Consider the following 20,578-nt stretch of genomic DNA (forward strand, 5'->3'; position numbering starts at 1 on the left):
CTGACAGGCTTTACGGTCAGGAAGTAATGAGATAATGCAGCACAGGTGCACGATAAAGAGATTTAAGAGTGAGAAAGGCTATTCCAAAACCTAAAAGTGCTTAAATATAGGCTATTGCAGTGTGATTTTTAATTGCCCTTGGCAATTAAACACACAAACACACAATCATATTAAACACACAATATGGACACAATCACCATTAGGGATGCTCATAATAACCGACTAAAGCTGTGGTCACACTAGGCTTTTCCGCCCATAGACTTCCAGTCATACGCAAGCAAATGCGTCAGACCGAAAACGCAAGGTCATGCATCAAGTTTCCCATGTTGCTGCGGTGCAAAGTCCAAGCTTGGTGAACTAGAACCTGCGAAATTGCATCACTTGACTGCGTAAGACCAATCCAGGATCAAAACAGGACCTCTCTGGACAGAAATTTAAAATATGGAGCAATCGCTCGCTTTTTTAAATGTCTAATCATCTTGTTTAATCCCGCCCCTTTTTGCAGCGCCGCACAACAGAATTTCGCACACACAAAGCCCAGTGTGATCATAGCTTAACCAGTAAATGAAATGGTGCATGTTTAACCAATTAATAGTATCAGTTAAATGATTAAAAACTATTATTATATATATTTTTAAAGTTTGGCTGCATAAGAAGCCGATCCCGCTTTTTGCATTAAGAAGGGCATCTTTTGAATGGTTTACTTACAGCCGCGAGTTTTGTGGCGCCTTGCGTTTTTGCCATTGAAAAATAGTCAACTCTGAGAGGAAAAAGCATGTTACGTCAGTCGTGTCTTTTTCATTCTTCAATCAAATGAAAGCAGAGGCCAGGTTTTCCATTGATTAAATGCTAATTTTCTGTGGAGCGATCAATTTGAGGTAGCCTGCTATTTTTATTTGACGGTAGAAAAAAAAACATATGATTGGACGAACAGCATATGCCGGTTCTTAAAAAGGATTCAGTCAATTTTTTTTTTTGTTTTGTAATCTAAACTTGTCATTGAAGTGAAAAATATCTAGGGCAGGACTATTTATTTTATTGTTTTATTTAGTTTATTCAGTTTTTCTATGCTGTTGGGAACACTGCAGGTGCTTGAAGATGTTCTGATGTTCTGTATGCTGTTGTTCAAATGTCAAAATAAATCAGTATTTTAAAATTTCAAATTAAATTAAACTAAAATATTTAATGTATCAGACACAAAATAGACTTGTCAATAATTTTTTTGTGAAGTTTCATAAACTAATTTCAAGAGGAGCATGTGATAGGATTGACTGCAGCTGGTCCCTATCACTAATCATTAGCTAACCAATCGGATCATTCCAAATTTAACATAAATATCCAGCCTAAACTTCATTTTGGAAGAACACATACACACAATAATACATACACACTGGCGCAGTTGGCGGTCTGTTCTTGGGAAGTTGTTGAGAACTACCTGATCTCATATCCCTCCTAATGCTCATTGACCAGGGGGAAGCCTTGGGCTCATCTATCGCCGAACTCCGGGTCCTCTCCCGGGACAGCATGCCAAACCTGCTAAAATAGTCAAGCATTATCTAAGTGTGAACTTTTAAAATTAAATAACAATTTAATATTAATCTAACCAGTTAATATATTTAACGAGCGGTGGTTGTTAGTTGGCAAAATGAACTAAATTGAGCATCCCTAATCACCATGTCACTCTGTGAGAGTCATGCCGTAGTCACACTTGAGTTTGAACATGCAAAATTCTGTCGTATGATGTTTCGAAAAGGGCCGGGATTAAACAAGATCATCAGACATGATTAAAAAACAGAGAGGTTCATATTTTAATTTTCTGTACAGAGAGGTCATGTTTTGATCTTCGATTGGTCTTACGCAGTCACATCATGCGATTTCACAGGTCAGAGTCCACCAAGCTTGAACTTTGCAATGCAGCAAACTGTGAAACCTTTCGCACAAACTTGTGTTTCCAATGGCACACCATACACTACAAATGCACTATATACTTATGCACTTACACTCAACAGCATAGTATATGTATGTAGTGGTGTCCCAAATGGAACACTAATGTTTTTTTACTAAGCAGAAGTTCAAACCGTTTCCCAGATGAAGTTTGACAGTTGCCACATTAGTGAAATAAATGACCAAAATTCCAAATAATACCTATACCATGAGTATGACCGCATTCATCATCGGCAGCCTGTATAGACGAATTACCATGTTTGTAAACATTCAGAATGCGCGTGCATGGAGGTGGCAGAAAAAAACCGGGAGCACTAGCATTTACAGTGAGGGAATGACATCCGATGTGGTACAGAGTTTGTTGTTGTCTTAGAAATAAGTTATATTGACTACACATTATATATATTATTTACATAATGCTTTCAGCATATTATAACAGCTCGTCACCCAGTGATAAGAACAGTGATTTGGCAAAATTTACGTTCAAGTGAGCGCCGTTCGTCTGACAGGTATATTTCCGATAGCACCCTCTCAATGGATATTAGATGAGACACAATGGCCAAGCATAAAGCCCCAAATATACAATCTCATTGAAGCTCCAAGTGTTTTAACAAGATGTGTGGCCATGAGCAAGAAATAATGTTCCATGATTACCAGATTCGAAACTATGTACTGCTAAAAACTGAGGTTCTGCCTAACCAAAGACAAGGAAAAAGATGAAGCTAACGTTATAAAAGGCCTGGGTAATCATCAACAAGCAAAACTACTGCATTCTGACAGCGAACTACACCTGAACTTACACATACAGAGTATGTGAACTTACAGGGTATGTGAATTTACACAAAGTTGGTTTTATATTCGCACATTTGCACAAGTATTATTTGCAAACTCTAAATAGCGAAATCATATTAGCAGCCAATGATTATCAAAGTACAACATTGTTCACAGTCAAATAAACAGTGTTAATGTTTTTAAGTCACACTTGCAGGTTATTTTACACCGAATATTCAAAGTTTCGTGGTAAACAATATAGGGAGTGTGTCACAAGTTGTCACTGAATGAATGTGTGAATATAAAACCAAGTTTACCTTAATAACTTACACTTTCACGTTTCAATCTTAGCATTCAGTGTCCGCAGTTTAATTAACCATATTTTCAGTTTTTGCTGAAATCATTGCTGCAATCAAAAACGAGTAATGTGTATGATTCAGCATAGCGTGAACTTACCTAATATGAAATGAGAACTACAGAGTCGAGCATTTTAAATTAGGTCGTCATTTCATTCAGCTCCCTTTTAGCCAAAGATGTCTGCAGTTGGCATTAAAAGCAGTGTGGTGTACGGTAAAAGTTAAATTTTCTATTTTTGGACTTTTGAATTTGGCATCCTACTGCACAACATGACAAGTTTACTATTGCCACCGGTCTCTTTTTGCAACAGGGAACCCGTGTGACATCATGTGTAACGTAGGTTGGTAATTCGTCTATAATCACTCTCGTAGGAGAATTTAGCTTTCACAATCCAAAATAAATAATGTAATCCAAAATCGGTGCCCGATAGCTCCGCCCCTTCTGCTACGTGAGCAATGTTGTGGCTGTTAAGTGCATGAAGTGTCCAACAGTCCACACTTATTTTTAACGGTTGAATAAGTGCATCATCTGGGTAATTAAAGTGCACTTATTATTTTTAGTTTTCATATTTATTATTTATAATACAAAATGGCGCAGAATAGTGAATAAGTATGCAATTTGGGACCGTCAACAACAGTCAATATGTCCTCTAGAGTTTTATGTCATCAATCAAAATAAAAGTCTGTGAATGTAATACCAAATTTATTAGTATAAATATAATTAGTATTACATATTTTAGGATTACAGCAATCTTATTGGATTTTCAATATATATTTGTGTAGTTTTGTTTAATTTAAACAAAAATTTTGTTTCATGAAAGTAATTTTTATGTTAAGCTAATTTATTAGTCTGTCTGTCTGTTTATAGTTTTTACTGAATTTTACTGAATATTTTGAATTTTAACTATTTTATAAAGTTTGATTTTCTTTCATAAATATGAAAAAAACATTTAAAAAAATCATAAAATACATTTTTAATTGAATGGAAATGTTCCATAATATTTGCATATGTTCCATAATATTGTGGTTTGTTCTAAAAAATAAATAAAATAAGTGGGGTTTATTCATAAACTAATTTCGAGAGGATCACGTGCTTATGATTTATCACAGCCGTTCACGTATTAAGCTAATCAGTATCATCCAATCATATGAGCCATAAGCTACTATAAATAACCACAGTTTTCAGGCCACTTTATCTTCGTTTGGAAGAAACCCTCCTTCCTCCCCATTCTCCTCCTTCACTATAGATCGGGCGACACGGAGGCCCAGTGGTTAGCACTGTTAGCCCCACAGCAAGAACACTACCAGCCCTGGTCCTGCCAGGTCGGTAGGTGTTTCTGTGAGGAGTTCGTATATTCTCCCCGTGTCCGCGTGGGTTTTCCCCGGGTTCTCCGGTTTCCTCCCACCATCCAAATATATACATCATGCATAACAATCAAGCATTTGTCTAGCCCCCTTTTTTCCTCACGTGTTCCCTTAGCTACTGCAGACGGGGAGTTCTGAGATCCACCGAGCTCAGGCTCCCCTCTCGCTCTGCAAGCGGGAGGAAGCCCCGGGCTCGAGGATCCCTTGAGCTCGGGGCTCTCTCCCGGGACAGCATGCCAAACAAGCTTTTGATGAATCGTCAGCTAAGTGTGAACTCTTGAAAATGTGTTTCAGTAGATATTAAATTGAATTGAACCTAACACTTGGGTTTAAATATTATTTTAAAATATAAATATATTTTTATTTGATACTTCATAAAATAGTGAACTGAGTTGTGTCTTAAATTTGCCCCTTATTTATCCTTGATTAAGAAGGAGGGTGTATCCATATGATGACCACTCCAGGATTGGCAAATATCTTTTAATACATCTAACACAAACATACTTTGCATCATTCGAATAACAGATCTGTGTCATTATGAAAGAATGAACATAAAGTGAAGTGAATGTGATGGTGAATTATAAGCACGATGATGATGAAAAACAAAGAGAGAGCCAGTGTGAAAGAGATGAAAGCCAGCGGGTGTATTTCAGAGGTTTTGTGAGAATAATGTTGAAGCAGGTGTGCAAACTGGACAATCACCGCCTGTGTTCCTTTATCTGGAAGCCAACACTCCCTCCAGTCGCTCTCTTCACAAGGTCACTGACGGGCACCTCTTTTCCTCACTGAAGATCTCAGGCATTGTCTTGTGTCTCTGAACGTCTGTAAGTCTAAAGTTGCCCCTTATCTGCCCTCTACTGACCTTCGACGTCCCCTCCGGCTTCACAGAGCTTGCAAGAACAATGACTTGTCAAAGTCAATTAGGCCTTGATTGATTTCTTCTCACTGCGTGTTTGACTGATTCACTTGCTCACTTTTTCTCCCACTGAATGATATAATTGGGATGGAATTGGATGGAATGAGGCATACTCAGGTTTTTGTGAAGGGGGAAAAGGGAAGGTCAGTGAATAACCTTGAAATAGGCCTTTTCTAAATGGTGCCATTGTGATCTATGATACAGTTTCTTGTGGGTCAAGTGTGAGCACAGGTATTTTGGGGGGAAAAACACACATATACAGTATTATAATTTTATTATACTTTTTGGGGGGTTGTGGAATACAGTATAGCTGTTTGGGGATTTATAATAATCTAGTTTCAAAGTGCACGATAAATGATTTTAGTTTGCCAAAAGGAATAATCGATTCTGCCTGAAGTGAGTCATCAGTAATTCCAGTCTCACTTCCTGCACAAAACTATATAGATTTATTGTAAATTTGCATAAAGACAGTTTACTCTCTTAATTGACTGGCTGCAAATGAGGTCTTCTTTGACCCTCAAACACTAGTTGTAGATGAATGGAATGGAATGTATATTTATAGCTCATTTTATTGTGTATTTTCATACACTCAAAGTGCTTTACAATCATTTGAGGGGTCTCTCCTCACTAGCACCAGTGTGCAGCATCCACCTGATGACATCTGGTGTAGTTTAGTTTGGTAAAATACACTTTACTTCCACTTCTGAAGAAAGAAAACTCAAATTTGTACAATAAAACAAGTGCTTTACATGTGCTGAGGAAACTTCATGTGCAAAAATGACAGATGCTGTATGGTAATAAATGACTGATTCTGAATCTGGTCTCTCGCAGAAGACCATTTAAAACCGACTGTGGCCTTTAGACCAATCAGAGCCAAGTATGCTCTCGGAGAGGCAGGGTTTAGAGAGGCCAGATCATTGACTCTTTTAACCATTTTAGACATTGCAGATGCCTTTTAAGACGATGCAGTGGTGCAGTAGGTAGTGCTGTCGCCTCACAGCAAGAAGGTCGCTGGTTCGAGCCTCGGCTGGATCAGTTGGCGTTTCTGTGTGGAGTTTGCATGTTCTCCCTGCGTTCGCGTGGGTTTGCTCTGGTTTCCCCCACAGTCTAAAGACATGCGGTACAGGTGAATTGGGTAGGTTAAATTGTCTGTAGTGTATGTATGTGTTTCCCAGTAAAACAAAATGCTGGATAAGTTGGTGGTTCATTCCACTGTGGCGACCCCAGATTAATAAGGGGACTAAGCTGAAAAGAAAATGAATGAGATGCCTTTTAAAATATAAACATGCTCTATAAAATTACCATAATTATGAGATTCTGTTAAAATAATTCATTGATGAACTCATTCGTTGGTTTCACAGATATTTCAATATCTCTTACTTTACCATTGTGACATCATCTAAAAACATCCAAAATAGCAGCTTCTATAAGTCGTATCATAAAGAAAACATTATAAAGATAATTTGGTGTACCAAAAAATGCTAATTTTAGGTAAGTCCCATGTTAGAAAAATGCAGAGTTAAATTAATAATAATGATTTTGTGTTCAGTTAAATTTAAGTGAGTTAAAATTGCTTGTAAATCGAATGTTGCAAACTAAACTCCAAACGGCTCAGTAACAATTACCCAACAATTTCACTTTTATGCAAATTAAGCAAATTTGACTTCCGTGCATAAAATTTACTTTAAAAAAGTTTTTAGTGTAGCGTGACATTTACTTTTTTTCATATATTTAATGTCCTTCATGTGTGTACCTGCTTTTACATCCTGTTTCATGTGCCAGTTTTATATGCATATGTGTTTGTGTATCTTCCAGACGCAGAATGCAGAAGGAGTTCATGTTCCTCTGAAACATCAGCTGCTCCGGGTCATTGTGCGTATTCTTCAATACCGTATGCTGCTCACCGGTGAGTACTGCGATGTGATGTGTTTGCATTCAGTGTGCAATTCAGTGTTCTTATCCTTTAAGAAAAACAAATGACCATCACATGAGCTTTACAGCACACATCACACAAAATCACATATTCCACCAATTTTATTTTTCTGTGTACGGGTAAAGTTAGGTAAAACTAAAACTTTTTAAAATAAATTAAAGCTAAAATAAAACAAAATGTATGTTTTATTTGAAAAACCTAAAAAATAATCTAAAAATCAAAAAAAAATAATAATAATAATAAAAGAATACGAAAGTCAGAAATTAAATAAACTGAAATAATGTTATATGAAAACTAAATATTAATGAAATAGAAAGCTAAAAAGCTAATACATATTAAAAAGTCATAATACATTAAGTAAAAACTAAAAATGAAACAAGGTATAAAAGTACAAAATAGAAAGGTATTCAGAAAAATAAAAGATATGGAATAGAATAGAAAATTATGATTAAAATAAAGCGGGTGAAATTACCTGGTATTCATGAACGGCGGAAATGTAAACATGTCTACTATACACAGTTGGGGTCAGAATTATTAGCCTCCCATTGATTATTTTTTTCTTTTTTAAATATTTCCCAAATTTTGTTTAACAAAGCAAGGACATTTTTACACTATGTCTGATAATATTTTTTCTTCTGGAGAAAGTTTTATTTTGTTTTATTTTGGCTAGAATAAAAGCAGTTTTTAATTTTTCAGCCACTTTAAGTTATTTTTTTTTCGATTGTCTACAGAACCAACCATTGATAACCAATAACTTGCCTAATGACCCTTACTTGCCTAGTTAACATAATTAACCTAGTTAAGCCTTTAAATGTCACTTTAAGCTGTATAGAAGTGTCTTGAAAAATATCTAGTCAAATATTATTTACTGTCATCATGGCAAAGATAAAATAAATGAGTTATTAAAACCTTTATGTTTATAAATGTGTTGAAAAAATCTTCTCTGTTAAACAGAAATTGTGGAAAAAAATGAACAGGGGGCTAATAATTCAGAGGGGCTAATAATTCAGAGGGACTTCAACTGTATACTCTAAAGATACTGGTCAGGGGTTTATTTATAACATATTTATCTCTATCAGAATACACAGGAAATACAGTAACTATAAACTGTTTCAAACAACAACATTAAGATATAATTTATTATAAAATGTGTAAAATTAACATTTTAGGATAAAACCTGTCTCAGTGTTCATGTTTGAAACAGCTGTTTTTGCTGCTGACTCATCAGATCTCGTGTCAGTATTTGACTTATGAGTAATATCTCACTTCACAACCGTTGATGATTACATTCTACCATGACAGAAGTTTAATGTAAAAATAAACAGTAAATAATGGCTTTATTCTTCATAGACATATCAAATAAGACGTCCTTTTGTGTATGTCATACGTAAGTGACCAAAATGTTATTACAAATGACAGAGAAGTCAATGAAGCCACTAATATGTCAAACTAAAAAAAATATGTGTTTGAAACATGCTGTTCTCATTTCGACCTTGAGGTTGTTTGCACTTTATGTGGGATCTTGTACAGAAAACAAAATGACGAATGCAATTCATCAGTTTATTAATTTGTTTTACGTTTAATTTCTTCCAGACTACTTGAACAACCTCTCCCCTGATTCGAAAGAGTATGAAGACACACAAGGTCTGTCTTTTCTTTTCACACAGCGATGAACTCTGAGCATGCTTGAACTGGGAAAACACTAATTGTGCTTATGACTGCAAAAAATATTTTTATCGACAGCTGCGCTGGTAATCGTGTCAGAGGTCGCAGACCAGGTTAATGACAATCTAAAACACGGGGTGAGTGGTTTCTCTGCGTGTATGAGAACATGCTGTATTGTTGATGAAAACAGGGAAATGATGTCATAGTGTCCCAGGTGTCCAGAAACAAAGATAGCAGTGAGAAATCAGCTCACACACATAGTCACACGCAGACACATAGTTCTTGTGTTGTGTACTATTTTGGTTTACTTTTTTATTATTAACGTATGATAAATAAACATTTTCATTTTCTACATACACAGTTGAAGTCAGAATTATTAGCCAACCCTGTATAATTTTTCCCCTAATTTCTTTTTAGTGGAAAGTTTTTTCAACACATTTCTAAACATAATAGTTTTAATAACTCATCTCTAATAACTGATTTCTTTTATCTTTGCCATGATGACAACACATAATATTTTACTAGATATTTTTCAAGATACTAGCTTTTACTATTGAGCTTAGAGTCCAATTTAAAGGCTTAACTAGGTTAATTAGGCAAGTTAGGGTAATTAGGCACATCATTGTATATGTGTATTGTATATTTGTTTTGTAGATAATTAAAAAAATATTGCTTAGGAAGGCTGATAATATTTGCATTAATGTAGTTTAAAAAAAAAGCCGAAATAAAAAACAAATAAGACTTTCAGGGAGAAAAAATATTATCGGAAATACTGTGAAAAATTCTGTACACTGTTAAACAGGAGAGCTAATAATTTTGACTTCAACTGTATTCCACTTTTTAAATTCTCTTTATCACTTGTGCAGGAGAACCTGCTTCGTTTGGTCCACATTGACTACAGCGTGAGAGGAAAAAGAGACCTTCTTCAACCTGGAAGGGTAAATTTAGCTTCATACGCTGTATGTTTATAGTTTACAACTGTTTTTACTGGCTGTAAAAACCGGAAAGATCAGTGACTGTTATTAGACATAAGGTTTAAGTGGACCCATATAACTCACCTGGCCTCTGGCATCCGTGTGTTTTGCAGGTTTTTGTCAAGGAGGGAACCCTGATGAAGGTCTCTCGTAAAAGCAGGCAACCCAGACACCTCTTCCTGGTATCTTGTCATGCTTCTATACATTTCTTGTTAAAAAAGTGCACTTAAAGTCTGTGTGAAACTGAAGTTGCTGCGGAGTTTTATTTCAGTTTGATGATGCAGTTCCAATTGAATTTTGAGGAAGGGGTGGGGTTTATTTTTGTGCTCCTCCTTTCATTATTCATCTTTCATTTACTCGCAGCAAACTACTAGTAGAAGGGTCATGGCTAAGCATGTTTTACAGTCTAACTGATGTCATCAGAGAAGGACTGCCATTCCAGAGTGGAAACAAATGGTTATATTTTGATTATAGATTACCAAAACAATTCTTTAGTGGATTAACCTGCAGAGAGTTATTGTTACCCTTAAGATGAATAATGTGCGCTACCAAAATAAACACTGTAAATTTGGATTTGGGCGACATGGTGGCTTAGTGGTTAGCACTGTCGCCTCACAGCAAGAAGGTCGCTAGTTTGAGTTTGCATGTTCTCTCCGTGCTCGCTTCCTCCGGGTGCTTCAGTTTCCCCCACAGTCCAAAGACATCCGGGTTTAGATGAATTGAGTAAACTAAATTGCCTGTAGTGTATGTGTGTGAATTAGTGTGTTTGGGTGGTTCCCAGTACAGGGTTGCAGCTGGAAGGGCATCCACTGTGTAAAACATATGCTGGATAAGTTGGCGGTTCATTCTGCTGTGGCGACCCCAGATGAATAAAGGAAAATGAATGAATGAATACATTTGGATTTCATGCAGACTTTAAATGGACTGAATGGTCATTTGCTAAGAGCTCAATGATTAATTGTTAATTTATTGTGATCTGCAGTCAAACATGGTCAAGAATGCAAGCAGTTTATTATAATTTGTATAATTTTTTGTATAATAATGATCATAGCTGTCTGACTGACATACAATATAAAGTGAGTATCGGTTCAGATAAGAAGCACTGCATTATATTCCATTGTTCCACGCCATGGCTTTAAAAAATGGAAATGTATTTTACCACAGTATTTTCAAAGGAGTTTCTGCACTCGCCTGCTGCTTCTGATGGTGCTTGCATTTAAATGCCTTTTCATCTCGTTTTACACTTGTACAGCTAAATGAAAGCTTCAGTCTATTTAACAAATGATATTTAAATTACATTACAACATCGATGCTGTAAAAGGAACCTTATGATACTGAACATAAAGTCACATAAAGCATTCAGATTTTGTAACCCCTTACTTTTCATTTGACTATAATATATCTTTTTCACAAGTGAATATTTACATTGACTCGAGTGGGTGGATCGACCAGGGGCGTATCGGACATTTTAAAAGTGGGGGGGATGGCTGTATGAGATCATACGTTCATATAATTATTAATTACCTGTTTCTAAATGGTCTGTCTCTAAAAGTGAGGGGGATGGATCCCCCCCATCCCCCCGGTTGCTTCACCCCTGGGATCGACTGTCATTTGGAGCTCACCTGTTTGTGTATTCTGTAAATAAATATATTAATTAAACCATTTGAAGAGTGGTAGCGTTCAAACTCTCTCATTGTAGCCGTTAAATACTGACTGTTAGCAATAGCTGAAATTAGCATTAACATTGCATCTTTCAGTTTTTTATTTAAATCTAAATACTGTCATGACTGCAGATTAGCAATCTGTAGGGAATCTTGATTGGCAAGTTAGCTAAAGTAATTTAGGTATAACTTGGCTAATAGGTTTAATTATATATCATGAACATTTGCTAATTCCAACAAGTCATTTTCCTATAGAGCAAGTGAGTTGGTAAATAAGCTGAAAGTGTTCACTACACACTGCAGGCTACATGGTTATACACACTCTTATGAGTTTGCTTGTTTTCGAGGGTCTACTTCCTGTCAGGATGTCTGCTATAGGTCACTGGATACTAGCTTCCTGTGCTGGGACTAAACTGACAGCACATTGAAAAGTTTGAAAACTAGACTCAAAGAACAACAGATCAACAACACAGAGATGATAAATAACTCTGAAAACATCAAACCAAGCCCTCGCTTCAGTTGTTTTCTTGTGTTGAGTCACTTTCACACTTCCAGTTTAGTGGTAATCTGAATGGATTTGTAAAATAGTGATCTGATGTCATGTCTAGGTATAGCAGAGGATTGGTCTGATGCTTTAGAAAGTGTGAATTTACAGGATATATATATATATATATATATATATATATATATATATATATATATATATATATATATATATATATATATATATATATATATATATATATATATATATATATATATATATATATATATATAGTCATTTATAATGCTGCTGCAAAAGATTTTGCATATTAGGGTAATTCAGAAGTATTATGTGACACTGATGATTGAAGATCGGAAAAACATATTTAACACAATGCTCTTATATCTTAAATCAAATGCTGTCTTGGCAAAAACTGCAATAAAATAGGATGAAGTACTAAAATAAGTCAAACTTAAACTAAAATAATATTATTCATATATTTAATGAACAATGGCTTGAAGCTAGCTGCGTATTTAAAATATTAAATGAAATGCTTTCTAGGAAATGAACAAAAATTATTATTAAAAGTAATATATATATATATATATATATATATATATATATATATATATATATATATATATATATATATATATATATATATATATAAATATATATATATAAATATATACACTACCTGACAAGTCTTGTTGTCGATCCCATTTGTAAGAGCAACAGATAATAACTTGACTTCTAGTTGATCATTTGGAAAAGTGGCAAAAGGTAGATTTTTTTGATGAATCATCTGTTAAACTGCATCCAAATCATCACAAATACTGCAGAAGACCTATTGGGCCCGCATAGACCCAAGATTATGAGAAAAATCTGTCAAGTTGGTGAAGGAAAAATCATGACTTGGGGTTACATTCAGTATGGGGGCATGCGAGAGATCTGCAGAGTGAATGGCAACATCAACAGCCTGAGGTATCAAGACATTTGTGCTGCCCATTACGTTACAAACCACAGGAGAGGGCAAATTCTTCAGAAGGATAGCGCTCCTTCTCATAATTCAGCCTCCATATCAAAGTTTCTAAAGGAAAGAAGGCCAGGATTGGCCAGCCCAGTCACCAGATATGAAGATTATTGAGCATGTCTGGGGTAAGATGAAAGAGGAGGTATTGAAGATGAATCCAAAGAATCTTGATGAACACTGGGAGGCCTGCAAGAACGCTTTCTTCGCCATTCTAGATGACTTTATTAGAGTCAATGCAGAGATGTATGGATGCAGTCGTCCAAACTCATGGGAGTCATACACAATATATATTATTTTTCCACCGCATAATGACTTTATATTCTATACTGTACATCATTTCTGTTAGGTGACAAAACTTTTGTCTAAGCAAAATCAGACCTTACTGTCCTAATTAAATAACTATAAATTAAGGCATGATCAGATCTTATTTTGGTAATCTAGAGGCCTTTGCCTTTCATATAAGCCACTTCTGATACCAAATGATCAACTAGAAGTCAAAACTCGGATAGGTGACAGGATATAAAGTATATAAAGTAATATATAATAACCTCAAAAACTAAAAATGAAATCAAGTAAAGATAAACATTTTCATTTTTACACATTGGAATATTTTCCTTGCATTTAGCCACGATCTGACTCATGCTTATACAGTAGATTGAAAGCATGTAATGTGCAGCAGTTACACAAAATTGGCTGAATTGCATTGTCAACTTGACCAACCTTACTTTTAACCCGTATATACACACACAAATATACAGCGAGCTGTTCTCCAGCCGTGGTACTCTTACCTCTGGAGACTCTGGATATTGAGGGGCTTTTCTTCATTTCTCCTGCTGTCCTTCTCTCTCCTGCTCTCCCTGAATCGATCAAACTCTGACTGATGCTGTTTTATGAAAGCCTGTGACTGATGTCATGGAGTCCAGCACTGACTGGGTATAATATCATGATGTCAGAGGGTCCCCTGGTAACGATGAGTCCTGGAGATCCAGATTTAATTTATAGAGTAATAAGTGAAACGGCTCAAAAATCCTTACAACCAGCCATCACTCACACACTGATGCCCGAGGGCCATTTCTTCAGTCAGAGCCACCCGTCACTGCCTGAACTGATCCTCTGCCCTACAACAGTCCCACATTCAGAGAAATTGTTAAAACATGTTTTAATAGTTCAGAAATAGATTATAAACATTTTGAGCATGTCAGGGTGATATTAAGGAACACTGAAATATGGTAAAATTAGTTAGACAATGTATTAATAAACATTAACTAATAATGAGCAATCCGGACTGTATTCAACAGTATACATAAATCTCGGTTAATGCTAGAATCTCATTGGTGCCAAATCCAGTTTCTGGAAGACCACAGCTCTGCACAGTTTAGTTCCAACCCATCTTTAACACACTTATCTGTAGGTTTCAAACAAGCCTGAAGGACTCAATTAGTTTAATCAAGTGTGTTTAGTTAGTGTTAAAGCTAAACTGTGCAGAGCTGCGGCCCTCCAGGAGCTGGATTTGACACCTGTGTGCTAGATAGATAGAAGTACAAATAATAATTCATAGTTTACTATTTGTAAGCTCAAATAGTAACAGGGATTTTAATAATTTAATAGAAATAAAACTAAATTCACAAAAAAACATACTATATGAAAAACATAATTAATATTAAATGAAAAAAATCTTAAAATGCGACCTTGGCATCTAAATGAAGGGTATGTTAAAGAACAAAAATTGCCAAAACCAAAGCTGACGCAATTTAAATATTACATGAAAAATGTACATAAAATCTTACTTTAAATGCTGTCATGACAACTAGTTGAAGAAGAGCAGTTATAAAGGCTAAAGCTGAAACAAAATATAATTTTTGCATTTGTATAATCTAGTAATTAAGAAATTTTACACAATTATAATCATAAACAATGAAATTCATTAAACAAAAGTGTCAGATCTCTATTCTGGAATATTCTTCTGGCCTGGGCTGTTTTGTGGGAAAAAGCAACTGTTTTATATGTGGTGCAGTTTTTCCTTATTATCATGAGATAACTAGTGAGGTCTTACACATGACTTTTAAAGGGATAGTTCACCCCAAAATTTTAAGTTTGGTTTGTTTTTATACATTTATGCATTAGGCACTTGTTGCTGTATTAATCTGTAGTTTCATTCTTCTGTGGAATTTAAACACACACAAATGTATATATATATATATATATATATATATATATATATATATATATATATATATATATATATATATATATATATATATATATTATATATATATATATATATATACTGTATATATATATATACTGTATATATATATATATATATATATATATATATATATATATATATATATATATATATATATATATATATGATAGTTCTGTCTGGTTCTCGAATCTGATTGACTGATAGCCGTGCAATATTCTGCAATATCAGAACTCATACAGCCTCCTCACCTTTGTGTATTACTTCGCCCACATAGAGTAACAGCAAAACTCACGACAGTTTTACAAATATTGCAGCTGTTAGACAACATAATGTACTTTCAATGTACTGCAGCCTCGTTCCAACGCACTGCTACTCGTATGATATTGCTCATATATATTTATATACCGTTAAAGTCAAATTTATTAGCCCTCCTGTGAATAATTTTTTTCTTTTTCAAATATTTCCGAAATGATGTTTAACAGCACAGAATTTTTCACAGTATTTCCGATATTTTTTTCTTCTGGAGAAAGTCTTATTTGTTTTATTTTGCCTAGAATATAAGCAAAAAAAGCAAAAAAAAAAAAAACATTTAAGGTCAATATTATTAGTCCCCTTAAGCTATTTTTTTTCCAGTTGTCTACAGAACAACAAACTATTATTATACAATAATTTGACTAATTAACCTAATGAACCTAATTAAGCCTTTAAATAGCACTTTAAGCTTAATACTAATCTTGAAAAATATCTAGTAAAATATTATGTACTGTCATCATGGCAAAGATAAAAGAAATCAGTTATTAGAAATTAATTAACTATTATGTTTAGAAATGTCTTAAAAAAATCTTCTGTTAAACAGAAATTGGGTAAACAAAAAAAAAAAAAAAATATATATATATATATATATATATATATATATATATATATATATATAAATATATATATATATATATATATATATATATATATATATATATATATATATATATATATATATATATATATATATATACAGGGGGACTAATAAATCAGGAGGGCTCATAATTCTGACTTAAACTGTATATGAATATTTTACAGAATGTTGTTAACCTAAAGGTTGACAACAGCACTGACTATGAAACCCAATGTCTACTGTCAGATATATAGTCATTTGAGAGTGAGCAAATGCTGTGCCAATGTTCAAATGTTGGGGTGAACTGTCTCTTTAAGTTGTTTGTTGGTCCAGTCTCACTCTAGCATTTTAGTTAAGGACTGTTTTGTTGTGTCCAGTATGCTCTCAGCCGTCTGATGGTTGTTGTGGCTGTTAGTGTTGATGTTTTTGTTGTCTCTGTCCTGCCGTCTCCACCCAAAAAGCCTTTCTCAGAAACATCGGCACTGAATTCCTGGACGCTGCCTGTGAACTGCGGATGTTTGGGGCACAAATGTTACACGTCTGATGATGTCACCACTTTTGTTTGGAGCTATATATATGAGGAGTGAACACAATGGTTTGAAGTGAAGGGCTCGCCTGTTTGTGGGCGTCAGTTTGTGTTCCTTGCACTGAAAATATGCCATAAACAGTTTTTATCCAGCACGAGCTATTGTTTTGAACGTGTGAATTGCTTTCTGGGGTACTAAACTTGAACGTGCTGCACTTGTGGAAGAATGTGCATTGAGACGGCAGGGAAAAAATAGATCATGTGAAAACTATTTACAACAGCACTTCTCAACCCAGGGGTCTGGGGCCCGCAGGATGGATAAAAATGCTTTAAAATAAGAGACAACAAGCTCTGAAATCAGCTCAGCAACATCATAAAAATTGTGATATTTCATATTTTACTATTGCATTGGATTTCACTATTTAATTAATAGCTTCTGAATTATTTCATTTATTTTTGACCAATTTATTTAAAGAATTTTATTTGCTAACTTTAAGCTTTTACTGCCCCCTTGTGGTGAATATAAACATAACATCACCATTATTATTACTTTTACTCCTGTTTATAGGTATATTATAATAATACTGATACTAATTATTGATGTAATTGTAATTAAATACTTAAAATCTGTATTATTGCCCAAGTTACTTGTATTGTTGGATTTATTGTCACATTCTGGGTAATGATTTTTGTTTATTGTAAAGACAATTATAAAAAAAACGTATTATTTTTTAAATAAACCATAATCTACACTCACCGGCTACTTTATTAGGTACACCTTACATGTACCTGTACCCAGTTGGACCCACTTTTGCCTTCAACAAGGTACTGGAAATATTCCTCCTAGATTTTGGTCCAAATTGACATGATAGCATCAGGCAGTTGCTGCAGATTTTTAAGCTGCACATCCATGAATTTCCCGTTCCACCACATTTCAAAGGTGCTCTTTTGGATTGAGATCTGGTGACTGTGAAGGCCATTTCGTCTGAGATGATTCCATGGTGAATTATCCTGCTGGAAGTAGCCATCAGAAGATGGCTACACCGGAGTCATAAAGGGTTGGTCAGTAAGAATACTCAGGTAGGCTGTGGCGTTGACACGATGCTCAGTTGGTACTAATGGGCCCAAAGTGTGCCAAGAAAATATTCCCCTCACCATTACACCACCACCATCAGCTTGATGTCAATTCTGACCTTACCATCCGAATGTCGCAATAGAAATTGAGACTCATAAGACCAGTCAACGTTTTCCAATTTTCTATTGTCCAATTTTGGTGAGCCTGTGCGAAATGTAGTTTTCTGTTCTTAGCTTACAGGAGTGGCACCAGGTGTGGTCTTCTGCCCATCCTCAAGGTTGGATGTGTTGTTTGTTCAGAGATGCTCTTCTGCATACCTCGGTTGTAACGAGTGGTTATTAGAGTTACTGTTGCCTTTCTATCAGCTCGAACCAGTCTGGCCATTCTCCTCTGACCTCTGGCATAAACAAGACATTTTTGCGCCCACAAAACTGGCATTCACTGGATACTTTCTTTTTTTTTGTACCATTCTCTGTAAACCCTAGAGATGTTTGTGCGTGAAAATCCCAGTAGATCAATAGTTTCTGAAATACTCAGACCAGCCCGTCTGCCACCAACAACCATGCCTCGTTCAAAGTCACTTAAATCACATTTCTTTCTCATTCTGATGCTCGGTTTGAATTGCAGCAGACTGTCTTCACCATGTCTACATGCCTAAATGCATTGAGTTGCTGCCATGTGATTGGTTGATTAGAAATTTGCGTTAATGAGCAGTTGGACACATGTACTTTATAAAGTGGCCGGTCAGTGTATGTAATCAGTAATGTTGAATTAAGTTGTAAGAGTGAATGTTTCCATGTTTTTACTTTAAATTTAAAAAGAAATGAAGTGACATTTAAAATTTAAAACCCACACAAAATTGCAGAAAAAAAGTATAAAAAATTGTCTTAAGACAAGAATGGCAGTTGTTGAGTAGTTTAGGTACACCTTTGATGAAGGGATTAATGTAAATGTTTTCAATATCGAGTAGAAATTAGATTTAATGTAACATTAAATTAATTAAATAGGAATACATCGTCAAAAAACCGTCTAGTATGTATTCCCAATTTATATACAGTGTAATAAACTTGTTTGTGTGACTGTGTGTGTGTGTTGCAGATGAATGATGTGATGCTGTACACCTACCCTCAGCAGGACGGCAAATACAGACTGAAGAACACACTCACTTTAAGTGGAATGAAGGTTAGACATCTCTTCTTTTTTGTGTTAACTAACAAGAAAACAAACAAATTGGTTGACTGTAAAACTGCAATATTAAGCAATGTAACACATACATGCATTCTCCTGTGTTTAGGTTAGTAAACCCATCATAGACAATGTGCTGAACACACTCAGAATAGAAGTCAGCGATGTCACCATCACACTCTCCGCCAGGTAATCAACATTTCTATAACGGTTTGCACACATCTGTATTGTCATTCACTGTCATACAGTCACATTTACGACTTCTTTCTGTGCACGTCAGCTCTCTAGGAGAAAGAGAAGACTGGTTTCACACACTGAGTCGGGCTATAGCAGATCACGCCGCAGGCCTCAATACCTTCAGCAGCTCCAGTGAGGTGTGAGGAAAAAATCATATCTTCATGATCATATCTTCATTAGTTTTCATTTTTAAGGAATATTAGGGCATTCAGCATCCCTGTGCATGTTTGCAGGCCAGAGAGAAGCTATGGATGTCATTGGGAGAAGCTGCTCCTGTTCTGGTTCCTGTGTCTCATGTGATGATGTGCATGAACTGCACGTCTGACTTCAGTCTAACACTGCGAAGGCATCACTGTAATGCATGCGGAAAGGTGAACATTTTTTACACCTACAGAATGTTTGGATTCGCAGATTTGATGTTCATTTGTTTATTCTCAGTTCATCCCAGATTTCAGTGGCTTTTTTCTTCGGTAGAACGATAAAAAATATTTTTATGCAGAACTGTGGGGCTTGGTTATTCATAAAATTTAAAAACTTTGGATACTGTCACTTTGAGAGTCAAAAAATACAGTCACACTTTAAATTAAGTGAGTTTTAAAGATGCAATAGCCTGATAGCACTGAAAGCCTACATTCCACCCTGCAAGTTGGCATTCAAAGACATGCCTCCTCAACAGGGGCGTAGCGGGCATTTTAAAAGTGTGTGTGTGGGGGGGTGGGGGGGCAGGGGGGTTGGGGGCAGCTGAATAAGGATCCAAAATTTTACGTTTATTTTATTATTAATCACCTGTTTCTAAATGGTCTGTCTTTAAAAGTGAGGGAGACGTATCCCCCCATCCCCCCTGGTTGCTAAGCCCCTGCTCCTGAACACATGAATGAGCAAGCAATAGACAGCATAACTTGCGATACCAAACCTAAAAAGTAGGTAGGTTATTAATGAAATTTTTGGTCTGAACCATGTGCTGATGACGTAATACTTTCTGCACAATCAGGATGCGGAGAGGTGTGCAATTGCATATTTCGATGGTAGGCGAAAGGTAGGACAGACTATATCGTAATGTTTTGACTGATTGTTTTGATTGGACAAACTTTTTTTGGTCTTACACCTTCCACAGGATATTAAAATACTTATAAATAAGCATGGATCACTTAATTTAAGGATTGATATTAGGATGTGAAGAGACTTTCAACCAGCATAACAACATTTATTTCTGAAAACATTCACCTGTTGCACCTTTAATTATCATGAACGTATGAGGCGCCATGCAGGATTTAAATCAAACTTGCTTATCATCACATACAAAAAACACATGCATATACACCTATAAATTACTCGCATATACTATATTCATTTTC

General features: G+C 35.3%; 1 protein-coding gene across 1 annotated transcript in view; it reads left to right on the forward strand.

The window, feature by feature from the left end:
• fgd5a (FYVE, RhoGEF and PH domain containing 5a) overlaps positions 1–20,578 on the forward strand; it is a 72,206-nt gene that overhangs the window by 43,304 nt on the left and 8,324 nt on the right. Inside the window, exons 8-16 of the mRNA XM_056467954.1 lie at positions 7,168–7,258; positions 8,879–8,929; positions 9,029–9,087; positions 9,817–9,888; positions 10,038–10,106; positions 18,900–18,983; positions 19,096–19,175; positions 19,267–19,360; positions 19,457–19,594. Of these exons, the coding sequence (XP_056323929.1) occupies positions 7,168–7,258; positions 8,879–8,929; positions 9,029–9,087; positions 9,817–9,888; positions 10,038–10,106; positions 18,900–18,983; positions 19,096–19,175; positions 19,267–19,360; positions 19,457–19,594 (738 nt within the window). The remainder of the gene's footprint in view (positions 1–7,167; positions 7,259–8,878; positions 8,930–9,028; positions 9,088–9,816; positions 9,889–10,037; positions 10,107–18,899; positions 18,984–19,095; positions 19,176–19,266; positions 19,361–19,456; positions 19,595–20,578) is intronic.

This window comes from Danio aesculapii, chromosome 11 (genome assembly GCF_903798145.1).
Source record: "Danio aesculapii chromosome 11, fDanAes4.1, whole genome shotgun sequence".
Lineage (NCBI taxonomy): Eukaryota > Metazoa > Chordata > Actinopteri > Cypriniformes > Danionidae > Danio > Danio aesculapii.